The sequence below is a fragment of the Euprymna scolopes genome, chromosome 2 (assembly GCF_053919585.1).
Source record: "Euprymna scolopes isolate OS-2025 chromosome 2, ASM5391958v1, whole genome shotgun sequence".
In the NCBI taxonomy this organism is placed as follows: Eukaryota; Metazoa; Mollusca; class Cephalopoda; order Sepiida; family Sepiolidae; genus Euprymna; species Euprymna scolopes.
In genome coordinates this window covers 63,561,080-63,581,794 of record NC_136483.1, presented here as the reverse complement: position 1 = coordinate 63,581,794, position 20,715 = coordinate 63,561,080, and the positions used below count along the sequence as shown (strand labels likewise).

The 20,715-nt window shown below is 31.2% G+C and overlaps 1 protein-coding gene across 1 annotated transcript in view; it reads right to left on the bottom strand.

Annotated features, from left to right (window-relative positions):
- Nucleotides 1-643: 643 nt before the first annotated feature.
- LOC145291671 (poly(U)-specific endoribonuclease-A-like) overlaps nucleotides 644-20,715 on the bottom strand; it is a 46,685-nt gene continuing 26,613 nt past the window's right edge. The window contains exons 2-6 of the mRNA XM_080137709.1: nucleotides 15,615-15,715; nucleotides 14,607-14,699; nucleotides 11,865-12,099; nucleotides 6,563-6,713; nucleotides 644-4,282 (exon numbers count right to left, since the gene is read on the bottom strand). Of these exons, the coding sequence (XP_079993835.1) occupies nucleotides 4,034-4,282; nucleotides 6,563-6,713; nucleotides 11,865-12,099; nucleotides 14,607-14,699; nucleotides 15,615-15,715 (829 nt within the window). The 3' untranslated portion in view covers nucleotides 644-4,033. The remainder of the gene's footprint in view (nucleotides 4,283-6,562; nucleotides 6,714-11,864; nucleotides 12,100-14,606; nucleotides 14,700-15,614; nucleotides 15,716-20,715) is intronic.

Below are 20,715 nucleotides of genomic sequence, written 5' to 3'. Positions count from 1 at the left end.
TTTCTAATATTTTAAGTATGATTTGGGAGTTGATTCAGAGATGAAGCATCTGTAATCCATCTTAGTGTTGAATATATTTTTAATAATGTACATTTGTCAGTGTGTGCCACCAGTTTCATAAATTCCATGAATTTTTTGCAGTTTATTCTTAGTTGTTTTATGCGGGGAATAAATGTTAATTTTGAGTCAAAAATAATTTCAAGGAATTTATTTATTTAATGGAAATCGCTCCAGACAAGGCATAAAACCACTTGATCAGCTAAAACAACCCCTACTTAAAAGTCAAAGATTAGCCAACAACAAGCGTTCAATTGACAGATTCTGATCCTCAAAACAGCAATTCTTCCCAATTTGTCAGAAACATTGCTCAGAGAATGCGAAGACTTATGAGCAAAAATAGGGGAAGCAAAAGTTACGAAGTTGTTGAAAATAAACCTAAGATCCACTTTTACTCTGTTTATTTGTGTACCGGAAGTATTCCTACAACTTTTCTTGATAAAATGTTAATTTTTAGCATTAGTATAATAATAAATATTAATACTAATAAGGTTTATTAGACATTCCCATTTACTTTTAAACTTCAGAGAATTCAAACACAGAACATGGGATGGGCTTATATAAATAAATTAACACAAAAATAAGATGATGTATATCTTTTGTTTTATTGCACATCCATACATAGTGATTATTTTGATTAACAAAGTGAGCTTAATGACAAAAAAATAAACAATAATATAAAAAAAAGTATACATGAAAGAATTTAAATTTTTTTAGCACTAGTGCACTTTAACTAACCGAAAGTATTTTTTTTCATTTACCAGAAGAGATTTAATAAAGAAAAGAGGAGATAATCAAAAATTTAATGATTTTTTATGAAATAATCTCGCTTAGTACATTCTTTAGCCCCACTACAAAAAAACAAAGATTATAAAATGTGGAAAAAAAAAACAGTATTTTTTTAAGAGAGTACTCAGCATAGTATAAATACTGCCAACCTCCCCATGTTAAGAACGGCTTTCAAGGTTGTGAGTGTTTAATTCGAAAGCCGTTCTTAACATGGGGAGGTTAGGGGTGTTTATACTGTGCTGGGTACTCTCATAAAAAAAATACCAAAATAACACCATTTTATTTTTTTATTGTTATGAGTTCGGGATAGAAAAAAAAAAAAGAGTTCCCCATCTATTTCCGAGTAACTCCAAATCATCCTACTTGTAATGAAATAATATAAAAATTCAGTACTTGTTAAGATAGAGTCAACAGATCGATTTTTTAAATACCTTATTTTAAGTAAAAACAATATTACATACATAACTGTCATGTTGAAAAGAGTAATATATCCAAAAATTATGAAAATGCATTGAGTAGAATTTCTATTGTGGTTTAGTAAAAAAAAAATAAGTCTATCGCTATAAGGCTAAAATGTTGGTCGCCATTAAAATGTAATTTAAATTTACGTTCCTAGTTATGTATGTACCCTGTGTATGAACTCTTCACTGTCTATTTTATAACATCTAAGAAAAATACGATTTTTCTCAATTTTCCGGAAAAATTACTTCAGCTATAATGAATTCTCGTAATTTTGGGATATATTACTATTTTCGATATCACCATTAAGTACGTAATATTGCTTTTGCTTAAAACGATATGTTCAAAAAAAAAATCTTAACAAAGTTCTCCCATAAAAAGGGGAGGTAATTATAAGGTGCTAATATTAAATAGGAGAGATAATTAATAATTCAACAGGTGAAGTTATTTACCCTAGAATTCAAAAAGTGGGATTTCGGATGTAAAGACTCAACTGCAGATCTTAAAACTCAACTCCATTAATTTGAGGGAAAGGCTATAGCTCCTATAATTTTATATTAACTTGGAGAAATGAAGTCTACATTGTTTTCGATTTTATTTAATTTATAAATTTGTTTAATTTAAACATGGACAATCATGAAATCCTATTTAAAAGAATAAAGATAAAAATATAGTCTAAAACTAATTTTTAGCCAATGATAAAAATTAAAATGTACTTTTTAATGGAAGAGAAGTTCTACAAATAATTTTAAATCTTAAATGAATTCCAGTTAAAGCAATGATGAATATGAAAATATGCTCTAAGAAATTTTATTTTATATTTCATTAATAACCTTAATAAAGTTATCCTTTTTAACTGCTGCTTTAAATGCACTGATTGCCCATTTATTCATGAGCAGATATTGACCCTTATGTCTTGAACAAAATACTCAAACTTACCCTTTATATAAATCAACTTAGCTCCAATACTTACAGTGAAGAATTAACAGATATTTCTGCTGCTTCCAGAAATTACATCATCTCATAGCCACTTGTGGAAATAACACTACCGTCCCATAACCGCTTACCCAATTGACACTACTGCCTCTTAAAAAAAGTTACATATCTGTCACAAAATTATTTGCGAAAATAACATTACTGCCTCTTACTACCTATGTTGTAGCTACTTATAGAATAAGGTTCTCTCTTTCAGTTACCTACAAAATATATTTGATCTACCAGAATGTTCTTTCCATATCTAGATCTAATAGCATATTAAACACACACATGCACATAAGAATAATATACATATTTTTTATTAAATCCTAACTTGATAAAGGGAAGATTGATATTATAAACAGAGCATTAATATAAGACAAAATAGAATGATGAAAACTAAAAATTTACATTATTTATATTGATTCATCAAAATTTCAGAAACAATGAATATTATAAAAATAAATTTCTTATTCCATGGAGTTTAAAAAATTAAGCTGTTTTTTTTTTAAGGAAATAATTAGCAAAATAAAAGTGTTGAATTGCAGATCAAAATTTTGAACGTTTGATAAATTAACCATGTAACTTTCAGTTTTTCACCATTTGGTTTTATATATATATATATATATATATATATATATAACAAATAAATGACAAAAGTCTATATTCTAAATTTCAAGATGCTGACCATCTTACCATTTATTCCTTTAAATATGTTTGATATGCACAATTCTTGACAGCACCTGTTTCATAACACAAAATCATTCTGATGGCATAATAAAAGGAAAAAAGTTAATATCTCTCCCAAATTTTTGGATTTTGTAATCATGTCCATACAAATTTATTTTCTTTTAAAATTGATAAGTGCTTTTTTTCTGATGAGTTAAGGGCAAAATAAATTCATTGATTGATATAATAATTAAATGATTTTGCACTATGAAACAGGTGCTGTCAAGAGCTGTGCATGTCAAGCATACTTAAAGGAATAAATGTTAAGATGGTCAACATCTTAAAATTTGGAATATAGACTTTTGTTATTTATTTCTTATATGTTTTGTAATTATATTGAGCTTCATAAATAGAAGGACTGGTATAAATAAAAGGTGAAATATAATTGAAGAAACATATTTCCACATAATATATTATGTTTCTTGTAACTAATAAGCGACTTTAAAATACTTCTGCCTACAAATATAAAGATAAAATTATTTAATAATTGCTTATAAATAAAAATAAAACCCTTTCCTATGTATCAACAAAAATAGAATTATCTATTATGAAATAAATACCTACAAATAGAAATAATAAATATCTACAAATAAAAATAATAAATACCTACAAATAAAAATAATAAATACCTACTAATAAAAATAATAGTTGCCTCTTATAAATTCCTACACATGAAAACAATTGATAATCGTCATCATATTTGGTTTAATATCTCGTTTACATGCTGGCATGTATTGGTTTAACTATCTAATAATTACTTTAAAATAAAAAGAAATATTAAAAGAATATTTTCTTTTTTAAAGCTACCATTTAAAAATGAAAGCTATTACTCTGTCCAAGCTGCCCATAAAGAAAACACAACCTTTTATAATAAAAAATATTATAAATGATTGAATACTTGAGTGTTTGAAAAACGTAACATCCGTGCACAAAACGAAGAAAAACAATTAAATTTATGAGTATTTCTGTTTCTTATTAAAATTTAAAAATGAGAAACCCTAATCTTATGTGCATAGTCGGGAGACTAGTCATCCATGCGCGCGGGTACAATGTAAGCTGTGCCAATCACAGAGGCAAAAGGGAAGACGACCAATTCGATTTCGTATTCTCCAAGTTGGTAGTCACAATGGCCCATTCTCTCCATTAAGAAACATGTAGTAAATGCAGCTATGTCAAACTCTGGACTCGTGCCAAGGAACATACTACAGGATGGCTTCTCCTGGCGGTTACGCCACAAGAACTTTGTACAAATGAGCCGATCGATCTTGTCATCCTGAAAATACAAAAAAAATAAAATGTTTTCATTTTAATACAATTACTGTACACGTATGGACATAATTTTCACCAAAATTTACTTAACTAAGAAAATGAAAACAAAAATAACAAAGAAGATAATTTGAAGAGCCTTTACAAGTCTACCCTACCCTCATCCTACTACTCCCGACTTCTGACATAACCCCTCTCTACCAAGTTTTTACACATTTTTTTTTTTTTAATTTTCTTCTTTCTGAAGATGAGGTATACCTCGAAAATTCAAAGAACATAACATTTAGATACGATTCTGGTTCAACACATTATGTTGGTAAATAAATAAGTTGTATTTTTAAATTATTGAAATCTTTCAATAGGTACTATTATCCTTTTTATCTTTCTCATACCTAATGGTAATTTCTTCAAAACTGCTTTGTCATGGCCTTCTGGCGCAACTCCTTTCACACTATGCACAATGCTTTAAGCAAACTAGAACATCCTCTTCAAACTAAGAAAACTTTTATGTTTCTGAATTTTTGGAGACAAAGATTGATGTAAATCATGGGTTGAGCTTTTTTGATAAGTAAAATCGTTGTCACTGGCATAGAACACAATGCTCTTTGTGTAAACAAATAGAGAGTTCAACATTTGACAATACAAGCAAGGGTTAACTTCAATCTAATATAAATACCAGTATTTATATATTGATATATTAATCCCAACCAAATAAAAAATCTCAATATAAACACAATAGAGTGTAGAGCTTATTATAGGAGAAAAGAAATTAAAACTGCAAATAAAATTTTATATTTAAATTTATTGTTCGACTGAATATTCCAAAAACAATTTTCAAAGTTCTTATTCCACAGAGTTTCAAAGAATGCTATTCTTGCTATTCTTCTCATTAACAGACAGAAAGAAATTAGCAAATTATAATTGTAGCAGAGCTAGAATTTGCTGGTTAAGGCATTAAATGAAACTGCAATTTATGGTATAAATAGAAATTGCAAAAAATGTACATGTCCTTTAAAAAACTGTGTGAAAACGTAGGAAATGTGGAAAAGAACAAAACCAAACCAGGAATAACATTTCAGCATGCATGAAGACTCTTTCAAAAGTGAAAGAGAATTCTTCTAAAAGAATCCAATACGAGTAGTTAGAATTTAAAACCCAATGGAGTAAAATAATCCGGTTGGAAAAAGAATTCAATTCAGCTCAAATTCATAGTAATTGTTCTTGCAGTAAGTGCAGTAGTCTAAAGATAGCAAGGTTAATCTCCAGTTGAATTGAATAGAGAAATAGAGATATAGAAAACCATTTCTTTTCTCATATATATATATATATATATATATATATATATATATATATATATATATATAGTCTTTGAAGTTTTGAACCTTTAAAACTATACAAAAAAAATATTTTTTATCATTTGTTAGAAAACCATCCAGTCAGTAAGTCATTTAATCACCTGCAATCACTGCATCAACTCGCTCTCGAATTTACTATAATACCAATAATTTATTTTTCAAGGGATCATCAGTTGTTTACCATGAAACACTGTTTCGGGGATTTAAAAACAAAACAGTATATTACATCATGGCTCCCCAGCAGTGTTGATCAAACACCACCACCCTTAATCTTAGGAAGAAGACATGTTACAAACATTTGATCCAATTTCCTATTCTTAATTGCAATTACTAACCTTTTCATGCTATAAAAATGAATTTCTTACCTGTGCAATTCATCAATTTCCACATTTAAAATGGATACATTTTTTAATTTATCAGTCTTTATATATATATATATATATATATATATATATATATATATAGAGAGAGAGAGAGAGAGAGAGAGAGAGAGAAATAGAGAATGATAATATAGACCAAAAAGCAGGGAAGGATTTCACATAGATACCTGATAAATTTTACTTAAGTTAGTGATGATTTTGAATTTGCATTGATTGTTGGAAGAATTGATGATTATGTTTACGATGATTAAAAAAACACACACAAAATTTTGGCCATACCAACTAAGCAATAAATTCAATGTAAAAAATATTTTTATAAAATAAATTATTTTAGCTAAATTCTCTTTAAATGAAAACATACTTGAATTATTACATTTTTCTAGAAATCAGTTTAACTATTTTTACAGCATGTTTTTCTCGTTTCATCATCTTTGGTGTTCACTGCACAACTTGTAGTGGTGCAATGCACCATTGTTGGTGCATGTGTCATAGGTTGGCTATCCCTGCTTTAGATCAATTTTTAACAATTCCAAAAACCGTAAATGATTTTACCAAGTTTGTGGCTCGTTTCCTGTAACCCTGATAATCGATGTTTCCTGCTTTTTCTTGAAGGTAATATTGGATCCAGTTGTGAAGGCCAATCATTCCTTCTTTACGCGTTTCACCAACAAACACGTGCTCAAAGCTCGAAGAGTCTAAGTCTCTGTAATAAGTAATAAAGAAATACAAGTTAAACAAGACAATACAAAAATATTTCTGAAACTTTAATAATTTACTAGATCATGAGCCATTCTTGTAATAGAAAAACGATCCTAAAAGGGATGACAAAAGAAGTAACTTTATTACAGAGAAAAGAAAATTATGCAATTTCGAATATTAAATGTAGTTGTTCCAAGCAAAGATTGGCAGCATCAATCCAGAATGTAAAGAACTCCAGGTTAAAAAAGTAACGGTAGTATCAATCAGGATCAGTAGAGTATAGTTCCCTTATCGTATTAAGATAAAAAGCTATGACTGAAAAATTTGAAGATATTTAGTATATTTATACATCAATTCTGGTATCATCCTTATCCCCCCATTGGCTATAAATATAATCTTCCAAATCTTTGTGATCATATCCTAATATTGTACCAAAAATTATCACCTCTGACCTGTTGGGTCAGTATTTATTGTATATCTATAATATAAGCTGTGTGTGTGTGTGTGTGTGTGTGTGTGTGTGTGTGTGTGTGTGTGTGTGTGTGTGTGTGTGTGTGTGTGTCTGGTCACGAATAGGCTCCTATATGGTTGACTATTTTAAAAAACTGATTATATATAATGATAGAAGATGTATCAAGACACAGGAATGGGTATGTTTGATCTGGCAGAACGGTGGTTCATTAAAATTGTGGGGTCTGCATTTGCGACTGGTCCACAAAGTATGGAAATAAATAATTTAAAAATTAAAAAAAAAAACCTTTAAAAGTGTTTTTGATATAGATGTACATAAGAATACTTTGATAAGTATTTTTTAACTTAAATAGGGATGGTATAATAAAATTGTGGGGTCTGCGTTCGTGCCTGGCCTCCATAGAATGGAAATAGGTACAAACTTTAATAAAGACTTTTCATATCTATCTGCGTAAGTATACTTTGATAATTATGCTTCAGTTTGAAAAAATATGGTATAATAAAATTATGGGGTGTTCTTTCGTGCCTGACCTCCATAGAATGGAAATATGTCACAAAGTTTTTTAATATAGATCCACAGAATATTGTGATAAGTGTTTCAGTGTGAACAGGTCTGGTATAATAAATTATGGGGTTTATCTATTTTATTATTATTTTCATCATATTTTGCTTTGGTTTTGATACCTCCAAATTTACAACCCTTCCTTTTCATAACCTATCATACTTTCATAAATCAGAGTCCATTTTCTGTAGGCTGTTTTTGAACCCAGTTAACGACGGGTACTTTTGCTAGTATATATATATATATATAATTTATACAATCAGAAAAAACAACACCTTTTTTTTAGTAGTACACAATTTTTGTTTTTATTATTTTTTATGACATGTTATTGTATATTTTTTCTTAGTCTGACAGCTGTTTCGAAGGATAAAAGGACAAACGGTTGTTTTAATTATAACATACCGAATTTTCATTATTTACCGTTCTCTTCGGAGACAATTAAAATCAATTAATTACAGTCAAAAAATTGTTTTTAAAACTCACATGGGGATGGAATTTTTTTTTTTTTTTTTTTTATCGAGGTTGCCATATATATATATATATATATATATATATTATTATTATTATTATTATTATTATTATTATTATTATTATTAAATATATAATTTCTTAGTTTTGACATTGATTGAGAATCATGTTTTTTGTAAGGATCACAAAATCAAAGAATCTCACAAAGTCATAATACATTGAGATGTCATAAAATATTCACTCTCTCCCCGCTCTATGCTTTTTCTCACTTAATTATTTATAAATGTAAATTAGACTGTGCATTCTACATCAATCCGTATAATAACTTTAAATATACATATACTTTTTTAAATAATATATTAAGAAAAATGTTTTCTTTCGTCAGGAAAATTAAGTACCATCATCAGCTAAATGTTATCAAATAAAAAAACGAATATTTCTCTTCATTATTCATTTAAAAGTGTAGTACTTCAATTATTTATAAACTAATAAATATTGTCCATCTTCTTACAGTAAGGATAATTACCAGCTAACTATTATTCAAATAAATAACCATCACTTTATGAAATGTGCGTAATAAATGTCACATTCTGAAATTGTTCTGTTTTGGTTGAAGGAATGACATGATTCATTTTAACATTTCATCGATAAGTCGGAAGTTTTTACCTTCCCAACCAGAATAAATAAAGCGCAGTATCAAAACAGATACCAAATTTTGATCCTAGATCAAAAATTAAGTCTTTTCATTATCAAGGGAAGGTTTTGAATGCAGATTACAAATTATCTCCCTTGAACCATTTTTTTTAAAACATTTTTTTTTTTTTTTTGTATTTATGGTTTAGGTCCACAAAAAAGTATAGTGCCCTGAAGAGTAAGCTAGTTCAACGCCCAATTTCAAACGTAAGAGATACTTGGAACAGACCTGCTCTATTGTCGTCCCCTTAAAAAATGGTACTAGATGACAATACCCCGGAGCTAGTAGTTTCTTTCTGCTATCAAGGAGATATGCTAAGTGAAGGCAGCATGAACAAAGTTTTATGAGCTGTTGCCTATGATGACATCATAAGCTGCCCTCCTCTACATCCGAAAAGATACTGTACTTTAATGAAGCGACAATCACCTTATGCGGGTTGAACCAGCTCCTTCTAAAGAAGGAAGCTTCATGGCAGTATGAAATTCACAAGCGATCCCCAGTTGCACGTATATGCCCATTAAGGGAGATGATGTTAGGTTTTTGCAGCTTTTACAGGGAGGTGTCAACAACCTCCTACACACAGGAGCATCATGTTATATGGCAATGAATGTTGGGCCTTACCCAGTCATTTCTGACTGACAGATCCATAATTAGACAGATCTGCAATGTGATATCTGACCACGCTCAATGCATTATGTTAAAGAATTTGTAGAAAGCACTATATTTGCCAGGCATGGAGGTTTTCCTAAAAACGAATTGGTTACACTGCTATGTTCATGTGGAGTGTTCATCCTCCTGGATAAACTGTTGCAGAAACATGTACGTCCTGGATCACGATAAGTTTGGCCAGCCAAGGAAAACTTGGAAGCAAATGATTAAACAAAATCTTACAGAGAAGAATTTTAAGACGGTTGACTCACTTAACCGTGAGCACTGAAGATTGAGTTTGCAAAATATCAGAAAACGCCTGACCCCTGGAAAAGTGATGTTACATGAATAAAAGAAGAAGAGTGGCAATTAACATTTTGAAAATCATAAAATTTGGTAAAAGTTCTGGGAAGTATCTTTAAAAAATTTTAAATCTATATAATAAAGCTCAACGTCTGCATTTCTGTTTGTCTGTACACAAATAGACTCCTATATGGTTTACTAGTATACTAAACTGACCAAATACAATGATAGAAGAGGTATCAAGGATCTGAAATGGGTAAAATAAAGTAAGACCGGGAGGGGGCTCACTTATAAGGAGGAACTCTATGCACGCTCACACCGTTTCACAAAGAGCTACCAAATTTTGCAGGATAACCCACCAAGGGAAAGGGAAGTTTTGACGGGTCACACTGCTAACTCCCATCAACAGGGATGGGGCCCCAAGGGAGTCACTTATAACTGGAAACACTGTATATTCTCACACTGTCTGATGTACACTCATAGAGTTACCAAATATGACAAGATAACCAACCATGGGGTGGGGAAAATTTTAACAAGTTACACTGCTAACTCTCACTTTTCACTGGGAACCCTATGCATGCTCATACCGTTTGATGTAGAGCTACCAAACTAGCCAAAATAACCCACCATGGAAAGGGGGGATTTACAGGTTGCATCGCTCACTCCTACCAACAAAGGTGGGGTTCCATCCTGATCACTTATAATGGGGAACTTTAGTTAGTGTTCATACGTTTCTGTCAATAAAGATTCCCACTACTGCCCCCTCATGTTCGCTTGAACAACCCCCACCCCCACCCCGGCCACAAAAATGATCCAAGCAATGCCAGGTCTGTCTCTGTCTGTCTGTCCCCACATCTATAGGACGATGTAATAAAGCTCAACGTCTGTCTGCTTGTACATCTATAAGACAAAAAGGAATATAAGATACCAAAAGTATGCAGAAAGTAAATGTCAGTTTAAAAGAATTTAAAATTATTTATATTGTTATATAAATCAAAGTGCACTTTTTGAAGGCTTTTTTTGAACCTAGACAATGACAGGTACTTCTGCTAGTTTTGAATTAACAGACAAAATGCCTTTGAAGCCACGTTTAAAGTGCAAATATTTTTTTATTAAAATCATGTTTTTTTAGGTTGATTTTTTTATTTCTTATTAATGTCGGATAGTAAAATAGCTATCATCAGAGAAAATGTTTAACTAAAAAATTAAATATGTTGTTTAGACGGTGATAGATGGAGAACATTTCTTTATGTAAACATTTTTAGGTGCGCTGTAGAGTAATAAAATTTGGCACAAGTTCTTGGAATAATCTTTAAGAAATTTAAAATTTTGAATAAACAAACAAAATGGCTTTGAAACGACATTAAGATGCAAATATTTTTATTTAAAATATTTTTTAAATCACAAAATCCACCTAGTTTTTTTTTTTTTTCTTTTACTTGGGAGTCACCACTTATCAAAGCCCGGAAGTCACTCGAGGATAAGGATTAGTGAATGTAAGGTGGTAGTGTAATTGTTAATGGTGTAAATTGGATAGAATTTGATTATTTATGGGAACAGTTGAAGACTACCATATTGTATTCAACTGGGAAGCAGGAAACTGGAACAGTGTTCCACGGGTGGGAAGTTCTGGAAAACGAGCTTTGTTCATGGAATTTGCGTTTATATTTAGGCACAGATAGAGAGTGGGGGAAATCGTGTATCGTGGTTGTAGGTAGTCGAGTGTTTTTTTTTGTGAAAGTCTGGAAATAGACTGGAGTTCAGTCGAGCACTTGCCATTAAATTAACGATAGAGCAGTGACAGATTCGCAGTATCTCTTCTGTCGGAAAGAGATAACAGAGGAGAGAAAAGAGCATCACCTACTATGTTCTATAACACTTTGATAACACTTTACTTTCCCAATAGACAGCACACTGCACCAGAATACATTTTTAGGTAAAATATGAAACAGGATTAATAGACAAATATTTACAAAGTTAAAGATTTTAAAAATCCCAATATTATTTACCGATCACCTTTAGTCCTTCGAACAAGCTTGAACCATAGATTGAGCAACTTCCATTTAAATTCACCTGCACTCTCTGGCACTTTACCCTTTGAAACAAGGAACTTGTGGGTTTCTTTCATCACCTCAGTCTCCATTATGGCATCAATAAATTCCACTGTTTCTTGTTTCTCCTCAAACGTGTACGTCTCTGCTTCTCCTGCTTCCATTTCATAGTTGTCCAACAAAGCGCGAAATGCTGCAAGATTACCAACAGAAGCAAGATAAAACAGCAATAGAAATACAAGAAATACAACACGCAATCTACCATTCAAAATATCTATGATAAATGAAATCGTATTAATTAAATTAAAATAATTTAATATTTTTCCTTATTGTTCATCTAAATATATATCCATGTTGTGGTGCTCACCTTACGGATAACAATTCTTACACTTACTGTAAAGACCAGGAGAATATGTTTCAACATTATACATAAATTACACACACTTGGCAGTTGGACTGACATGTAACCACTTCTTTGTTTGTTGTTCAATATATTTTGTTTGCACTAAATACCAAGCGGTGACTTTCTTCCATACCCTTACCAGTCCACAACAATCTATTTTATATACTGCTGAAACTATGCGGATCTGACTTGCTTGTTATCTTGTTTTTCTTCATGCACATTGATGACGTCATCCACTAAGTTGAAGCAGAAGAAGGAAAAATCCTTTTTATCTTTTTTTTATAGAAATTGCTCTAAACAAAGCATAAAGCCACATGATGTAAGAAGCTAAAAAAAACACTTCAAGGTCAACAGTTAATGGACAATAAGTGTTTGACAAATAGATTCCGAACCAGAAAACAGCAATTCTTCCCCTTTTGTCAGAAAAATCACTCATGTGGATCTTGCTTTCTTGTTATCTTGTTTTCCTTCATACACACTGAAAGACACCAACAAAGTGATGACATCATCAACTAAATCAGTGAGAAAGGGAAAGATCAGCCTCTGACCTGAAGGGTCATCTATTAGATAACTTTCTAGGCCCTGCAGGGTCTAATATAATATTAAAACTCTGCAGATCTTGCTTGTTTGTTTGTCTCTGTGTACACTGGCTGATATTGTCAGACTTAAAACAAAGGTGAGAATAACCGTGCACAGTGGATGAAATCAGAAAATGATGTCATCCATCAAATGATAGAAAGAGGGAGAAAGACTTCCTTTATGTTGTTTCATCCAGACGACATGTTTCACAAATAGTCTGGATAAAACACCATAAAACGAATCATCAAGAGCTTTTGCGAAATAGTATAATGCTAAAATGCTGTGGACTTTGGTTGGTTTGAAATTAGCAGCAATGTAGCCAGGCTGCCAGCTGCTGCTGATAATGATATTGAGTATCATTCTTTTCAAATGAATCAGATGATTATTGTTGGCATTTGTTTCCCCAATATTTTGCTAGTGAGAATTTTTTTATAGAAAAGCACCAGATACTTACAGGAACGGCCACGTTAAAGTTGCCAACATCCCAAAGATAAAGCGTTTCTGTTGAACAAACTGGATTTGAATTTGGCACACACAAATTTTTTTTTTTTTTTTACAAAGGAGTCGCCACTTATCAAGACCCGGAGGCCACTCGAGGATAAGGGCTAATGAATGTATAGTGATCAAGGGGAACATGTTAGTTATCGTTAGTAGTGAAAATTTGGTAAATTGAATTACTTAAGGGGATGGCTCATCAAGAATTTGTTCACATTGGACTCGAAGACAATCATATTGTAGTCAGTTGGAAAGTAGGAAAACAACAGAGTTCCACAGGCGTGCAGTTCTAAGAAAGAAGCTTTGTTCATGGAATCTACGTTTAAGCTCAGGCACAGATAAAGAGTAGGGGAAATTATTGATAGTGGTTTCAGCTACACAAGTGTTTTTCATGAAAGTCAAGCCAGGGGGTACCATAGATTGGAGCTCAGACGAGCACTTGCCATGAAAATAACAATAAAGCAGAGACAGGCTCGCAACATCTCCTCTGTGGGAAAAAAGTTCTGGAGAAGAGAAAAGGACATCCCCCACTAGGCTATAAAGTCTATTTTGAACAAGATAAGCTGCTTCTACAGAGTTGAAAATAGATTTCGTAGCCTAGATGCATATGCCCTTTTCTCTTCCCTGCAACCTCTTTCCCACAGAAGAGATTTTGCAAGCCTGTCTCTGCTTTATCGTTATCTTTATGGCAAGTGCTCATTTGAGCTCCAGTCTATGGTGCCCCCTGACTTTCACGAAAAACACTCGTGCAGCTTTTTCATACTTTTTAGCCACCTCAGTTCAGGTCTGTCAATGCTGAAGAACCAAACAAAAAACAATATTTCATTTTTTTATTGTTTTTTTTTTTTTAACACAAGTAAAATAAATTAATTTTTTTATGTTATTATGATGTATAGATTTTAATTCTACTGGTAATAAACAATAAATATTCATCATTTTATAATTAGTGCAGCAATGGAATATTAAGTTTAAATTTTTTTTAAAATTAGTTTTTGAATAAAAAATTAGGTTCAAATTTTTCAGATTCAGATACCCTAAAAGAGTTGTCATTTTCAGATTCTGGATTCCAATTAATTTCTAATTAATTCTTTTGTTTTCAATCACGTTTTTATAATGAAATTCTAGATTTGAAATGTTTATACTTGAAGTTAAAACAAACATTACTAACAAAAGTGAACTGTTATTATCTCCCTTGGATTAAAATAAAAAAACACCTTTATTACCTTTATAAGTTCTTTTGGAAAAGATAGCATCTTCATCTAACCATTCAAAAAGTTTGTCACTCGCCCAATCGCCACCTTGATAGCCAACATAACCTGAAAATACACAATAAAGATATAAAATATAGTGAAGCTTATACTGTAGTAAATTATCTAAATTGATGATTAGTATAACCAATCCACAATCAAATGTCTAAAACTCAATTTCTTAACCACAAACCTATTTGTCACAATCTGAGATGTGGAGTCAGTAGCTTGACATGCAACTCCAGTTTTGGAAGTTATAAAAGATTTGATTTTGACTCAAGAAATCTTCTTTCACTATTACTGATTTATATACATACTTTATGCAATGTTATTCAAAAGTACTTAATAATAAATTGAACAACCAACAAATAAAGGGTTTATTACTCTAAGTGAACGATGCAATAAGTAGTTACAAGTTAGGTAACTCACTTGTAATGTATATGAGGAACTGTTTGGCTGTACTCATACTACTATTGTATTTCTTGAGGTGGCAACCATAACTGCCAAAAATATTATTTCTTTTATTTACCTACTTTCCAGGAGGTGAGACACAAAATTAAGTGTGGATTTGATGAAAGTGCTTCTGTGGAAGGAACTAGATTCAAACTTGGCACATTCAGATTTTCAGTCAGTACCCCCCGCTCCCAAACTAAAATACCAACATTTTATGAATGATATTTTGATTTTAAAGCAGATGGATTTTTTTTTCTGTTTTTTAACCACATGATGAAAATGTCAAAAACAAAATATATTCAAATCTTTGTTCTCAAATCTTAGTAGACGTTTGCGTTTGATTATGGTATGTTTTGCATTGAATAATTTTCTTTGTGTATCATTTTTTTTTAATTGTAGGAATCTAAATAGGACAATTTTAATCTACTCTTACTCTGAAAGCAACAAATTTGCTTCAATTGACTCAGTCTAGATAGTTACATACACATATATACATATATATATGCAAAAATGTCAAATACTAGTACTTACCTTGTAAGTCAATTTGAAAATGTTCACCAGGGAAGCATTTATTGTCATCAAGTTCCCAGATTTTGGTGAGAAACTCAGACAATTCCTCATCTGGTACAAAACTAAGGAAGAGAAAGAAGCGAGGAAAAATAAAGACATTACTATAATATATTCGAAAATATATGCCCTTATATATATATATTAGTGCTGAGATGATTCCAATATTTTTCCCTGATTCCGATACAATTACTGATTCCGTACTAAGTTCCCAATTCCAATTTCGATTTATATATAAATCCTTAAATATTTAAATATAAAATATTTATTTTGTTCCAATTACCATAAAAACGCACCTTAAATGCTTAAATGTTTTATCAAATGTAAAAACACACTCATACAAGGAGATGTTCTATAGATTTTAATTTTACTTGAAGTTTAAATTAACAAATTTTTATTTTATTATTACTACCAACAGAAGAAGATTTTTTAAAATAAAATCCAATAAGAAAGATAATTAAAGGAATAGTTTTTGGTATCGGAAAATAGGCACAATTGTTTTCTGATTCTGATATTCCAAAAAGTTCCAATTTTTCTGATTCCCAATTCCTATTAATCGTCCCAACACTAATATATATATATATATATATATATATATATATATATATATATATATATATATATATGTATATGTATATATATATATTATAAGCTTGATCAAGAGAAATCCACGAAGGGAGACTATACATTCAAAATAAAGTAGCATTATAGTGTATTAACAGAGGTGAAACAAAGGCGGGGGTGGGGACACACTGTATATCTAAAATAAAGATATGTGTGATCTATGAATAATAATAGAATCTTCTAGAGGCTAATCATATTCAACCCTGATTAGACTTTAGGATAGTCTATCATTATACATAGATCACCCATAATGTTATTTTAGATATATAGTGTGTCACCGTCTTTTTTTCTCTCCAGTAACACACTATAACGCTACTTTATTTTAAACGTATAGCCTCCACTCATAGGTTCCTCCTGTTTTTATTTATAAAATTATTAAAAATTTCAAAAATCATGAAATCTTGATAGTTATGAGTGATTTTAATGTTCGAGTTGGAAATGACAATGAAGCTTGGTCCACCTGCCTAGGACACTTTGGAGTAGGAAAGTGCAAAGAAAATGGACAAAGATTACTAGAACTCTGTTTAATGCATGACCAGAAAGTCCTACCTAACTTCACAGTCACTAGAACTTATCACAGTGCTGACTGTGACAACGATCACTCACTCATACTCTGCAGAATCAAACTACAAACAAAGAAATTCTTCCACACCAAACAAGCTGAAAAACCAAAGATCGATGTAACCAAAACCAAACACCAAGACAGGGTCAGACAGTTTGAGACCAAATTCACAGCTGATTATATCCACTCAGACGGTTTGGCTACAGAAATGTAGGAAAATCTGAAGGTTGCATACTCTGCTGCAATTTCAGCTTATGAGAGGTGAAAGGGTGGAGAAAACATTGATTGGTACGATGCGAACTCTGAGAAACTAGATCCTAACATTGAGTCCAAGAGGAGGGCTCTTCAGGAATTCAAGGATAACCAAAGTAAAGACTCTCTATTAGCCCTTTGAACATCTTGCAACAAGGTAAAGTAAACAGTACGCAACTGTGTAAATGAGTACTGGAACAGACTATGCAACTCCATCCAAGAAACTGAAAATACTGGAAACACCAAGGCAATGTATGACATCATTAAGAAAGCAATCTGTCGACGTGCTGTAAAAACTGCTCCTCTGAAGTCCAAGACAGGAGAAATTCTTACAGACAAATCCAAAAACTTGACAGATGAGGCAAACACTACTCTACAGCTTTATTCAGCAGAAAACAAAGCATCCCACACTATGCACAATTACCTGAGCTGGACATACCACCCACCATCAATGATGTCTCCAAGGTGATTAATAAACTCCCACCAGGGAAGGCTTTCGATACTGATTCCATCTCAGGCAAAGTGATAAAAATAAATAAATCTTAATAAAATAAAGGATTATAAAGATAAATATGAGAGGATTACATAAAAAAAAGTTCTAATAGCCGTATTTGATATAATAAAAAAAGACGGCTGCAAACAGTCTATAGGAGAATCCAAAAAGCAAACTAAAAAGAGCAAAGAATATATTGGGTGTAGGTATGAATTAAAGAAAGATCAAGCAGGATGGAGGAAGATGAAAATAAATGTAGAATATTACAGCGAATGATAAGATGGAAATGGAGTAACTATAGTGTCAGAAAATGGGCATAATTGAAAATTGTTCTAAGCACACAAAGGGAGACGGAATATATATAGAAAATATCGTGGATAACTAAAAGAAGGAAGAAACAAGTATATCTTATTAAGATGAAGAAGAATATGGTGGCGGAGTATCTGGGAGGGGAGGGCTTAAATTTTCTCTTATGCCTGCAATGGAAATAATTCATTTTTGGAGTTTATAATATTAATATTTTTATTTTTATTAAAACTGCTTCTGAAATGCACAGCTGACAGAATTCAGAGCCTTGAAAATAGAATTTATATTTTTTTTCAAGATGGACAGATTTCAGGGGAAAGATATACTATTAGATTTAAGATTCCTAATAAGTGTAGTTAAAGATATTGGAGTATTATTGTTGATTCTTTTATAAGAATATATGAGATAAGATGGGTGTCTTTATTGGAAATGCTGACATGTCGATATAAGTGTAAGTTTTCATGGGGTAGGATCATCCATAGGAGCTGAAAGATTAGTTGTATGGAGAGAAGATGATCTAGTGGTGTTATGGGTGGAAGAGGGGCTCATAAAATTTACTTTTTTAGATATGACTACACATACGAACATAACGGATCAATTAACAACTCATGAAATTCTTTTAAAACCTTACCTTGGATTTTGCTTTCAGCCGATTTAATTGTGGACAATTGTCGTGTTCTCTGGAATGTCATTTCAAGGAAATCAATTGAACAACCTATAAACTTTTTCTCACCTTTGCTTTTACCTAAATTTCTTTCTTCTTTACTCCTTATTATATATACATATTTTTTTTACTCCTTCTATATGTATTTCCATATGTCTTATATACTAATTCATGTACCACTATTTCTCGATGTTTTACTTCTTTAATAGTCCCCATTACTATATTCCCTACTGATATATACCTACTTATTGTATATATACATATTTTTTGCATATATATTTTATTTCTAATCTAAATGTTCTTAAGTCGGTTGTAGTTGATATATCCTTATATCTGTATAATGCAGATTTTTCTCCTCTTCTGATGAGAAGCATTTAGCTTCGAAATTTCATGGCCTAAAGAGGTTTTTTCCTCATATTTTCTAATGTTCGTCCTTATTGATGTGATGATATAATAAAGTTCTATGTAACGTTTATTACTAATTTTTTCACTTAATATTTATATATATATATATATATATATATATATATATATATATATATATACTAGCTGGGAGACCTAACATTGCTTGAGATTGAATTAGGATCAACAAATGTTCAAAACTTCCAATGTTTTTATTGTCATCAAAATCGGTGAAATCGCTCATTCATCAATCAAATCAATTGATTGGCTGCTCTAGTTGGGGACCCATAGCAGTGCATCAGGAAGAAGCTTCACATACTTCCCTGTAGTGACTTGTTTCACAATTCATTGTAGTCTATATCGCACTTTTAGAGAACCTACTGTTGATTTTATGGAATTATTTTTATATAATCACTTGATAATCTAATGACTTTAAAATGCAAAAGTCAAATATCATGGTTCAATTGTGCTCTAAACAGGAACATTCATTTTGAACATACTTCTGTCATATCGAAGAACCTACTGTTGATTTTATACACCAGGCTCTTTTGCTTCTGCGGTGATAAAAATTCTTAAATGCACTTGTGATGTTCCGCTGTATAAAAGTGTTAACTTTGATCCATATTGTACTGTTCCTTTTTTAATGGAATTTTTTCGATTATCGATTTTTGATACTTGTAAGAGATATTCTGATAGAATACCTATCTAAGAACGTGCACATGCACATGAGGTACATCTGTGTGAAATTTAAAAAAAAAAATCTGCTCAGCTCTTTTGGAATAGATAAGGAACGAACTCACACATACAGTGCCATATACATCTATATAATTATAAAACTCAAATGACCTTGTAACGAGTGATGTAACCCACTTTCCAGTTTACGACATTTGGTTGCACATGCGCACATAAACATTAACCCATAACAACGTAAACAAATAAATACAAATCACTTCTTTTGCAGATTTTGACCTGCGCACTGAAATATTAACGTTATTATTGTGAAATAATTATTTAACATGGGAAGAGTGGGGGTGTTTTGCAACTATTCTTTATTACAACTACACTGTCGCTATTTTCTTACAACTAAACAATTTTAACCCGTTGACAAACATAAGAACAATTGTAGTAAAGCCAAGATTATTACCACTACTACTACTACTCTCTATCCCTCCCTTTTCCTTCCTTCCTTCCTTTCTTCTTTCTTTTTTTATTTTTTGTTTATATTTCTAGATAAAAAATAGTTGTGTGAGAACTGTGAATTTGTTGACACATTTACTAATCTGTTTCAATATTAGTTTTATTTTATTTTATTTATTTAGGTTTTATTTTTTTGCTTCAGGTTTTATTAATTACTTTTTTTTTTTAGATTTTAAGTTTCTATAACTTGGTTGAAGGATTTCAATATGGGTTTTTCATTCTTATATTTCTCATCGGTCGGTTCATGTGCGTTTTTGCTGCTAAATGACTTTCGTCTGCGTTCGATTGGTAGGAAAATCATGTTTAATTTTCGATGTTTGAGCGATTATTCGGAAAAATATGTAACTTTACACGAATAGGGAGGATTTTTTTCATGTTTGAGAGATTTTTCATGACTTTTTCATTTTAATATACTTTCATAGAAATGTTTCTGTTATGTCAAAAAAAAAACTATTTTCTTTACGGCACAAATGTCACATTCATACATGAACTCCATAGCTAATATAACGTACTGACCCAACGGGTCACGGGTAGTATTATATATTATTCAGTAAAATTTTGTGTG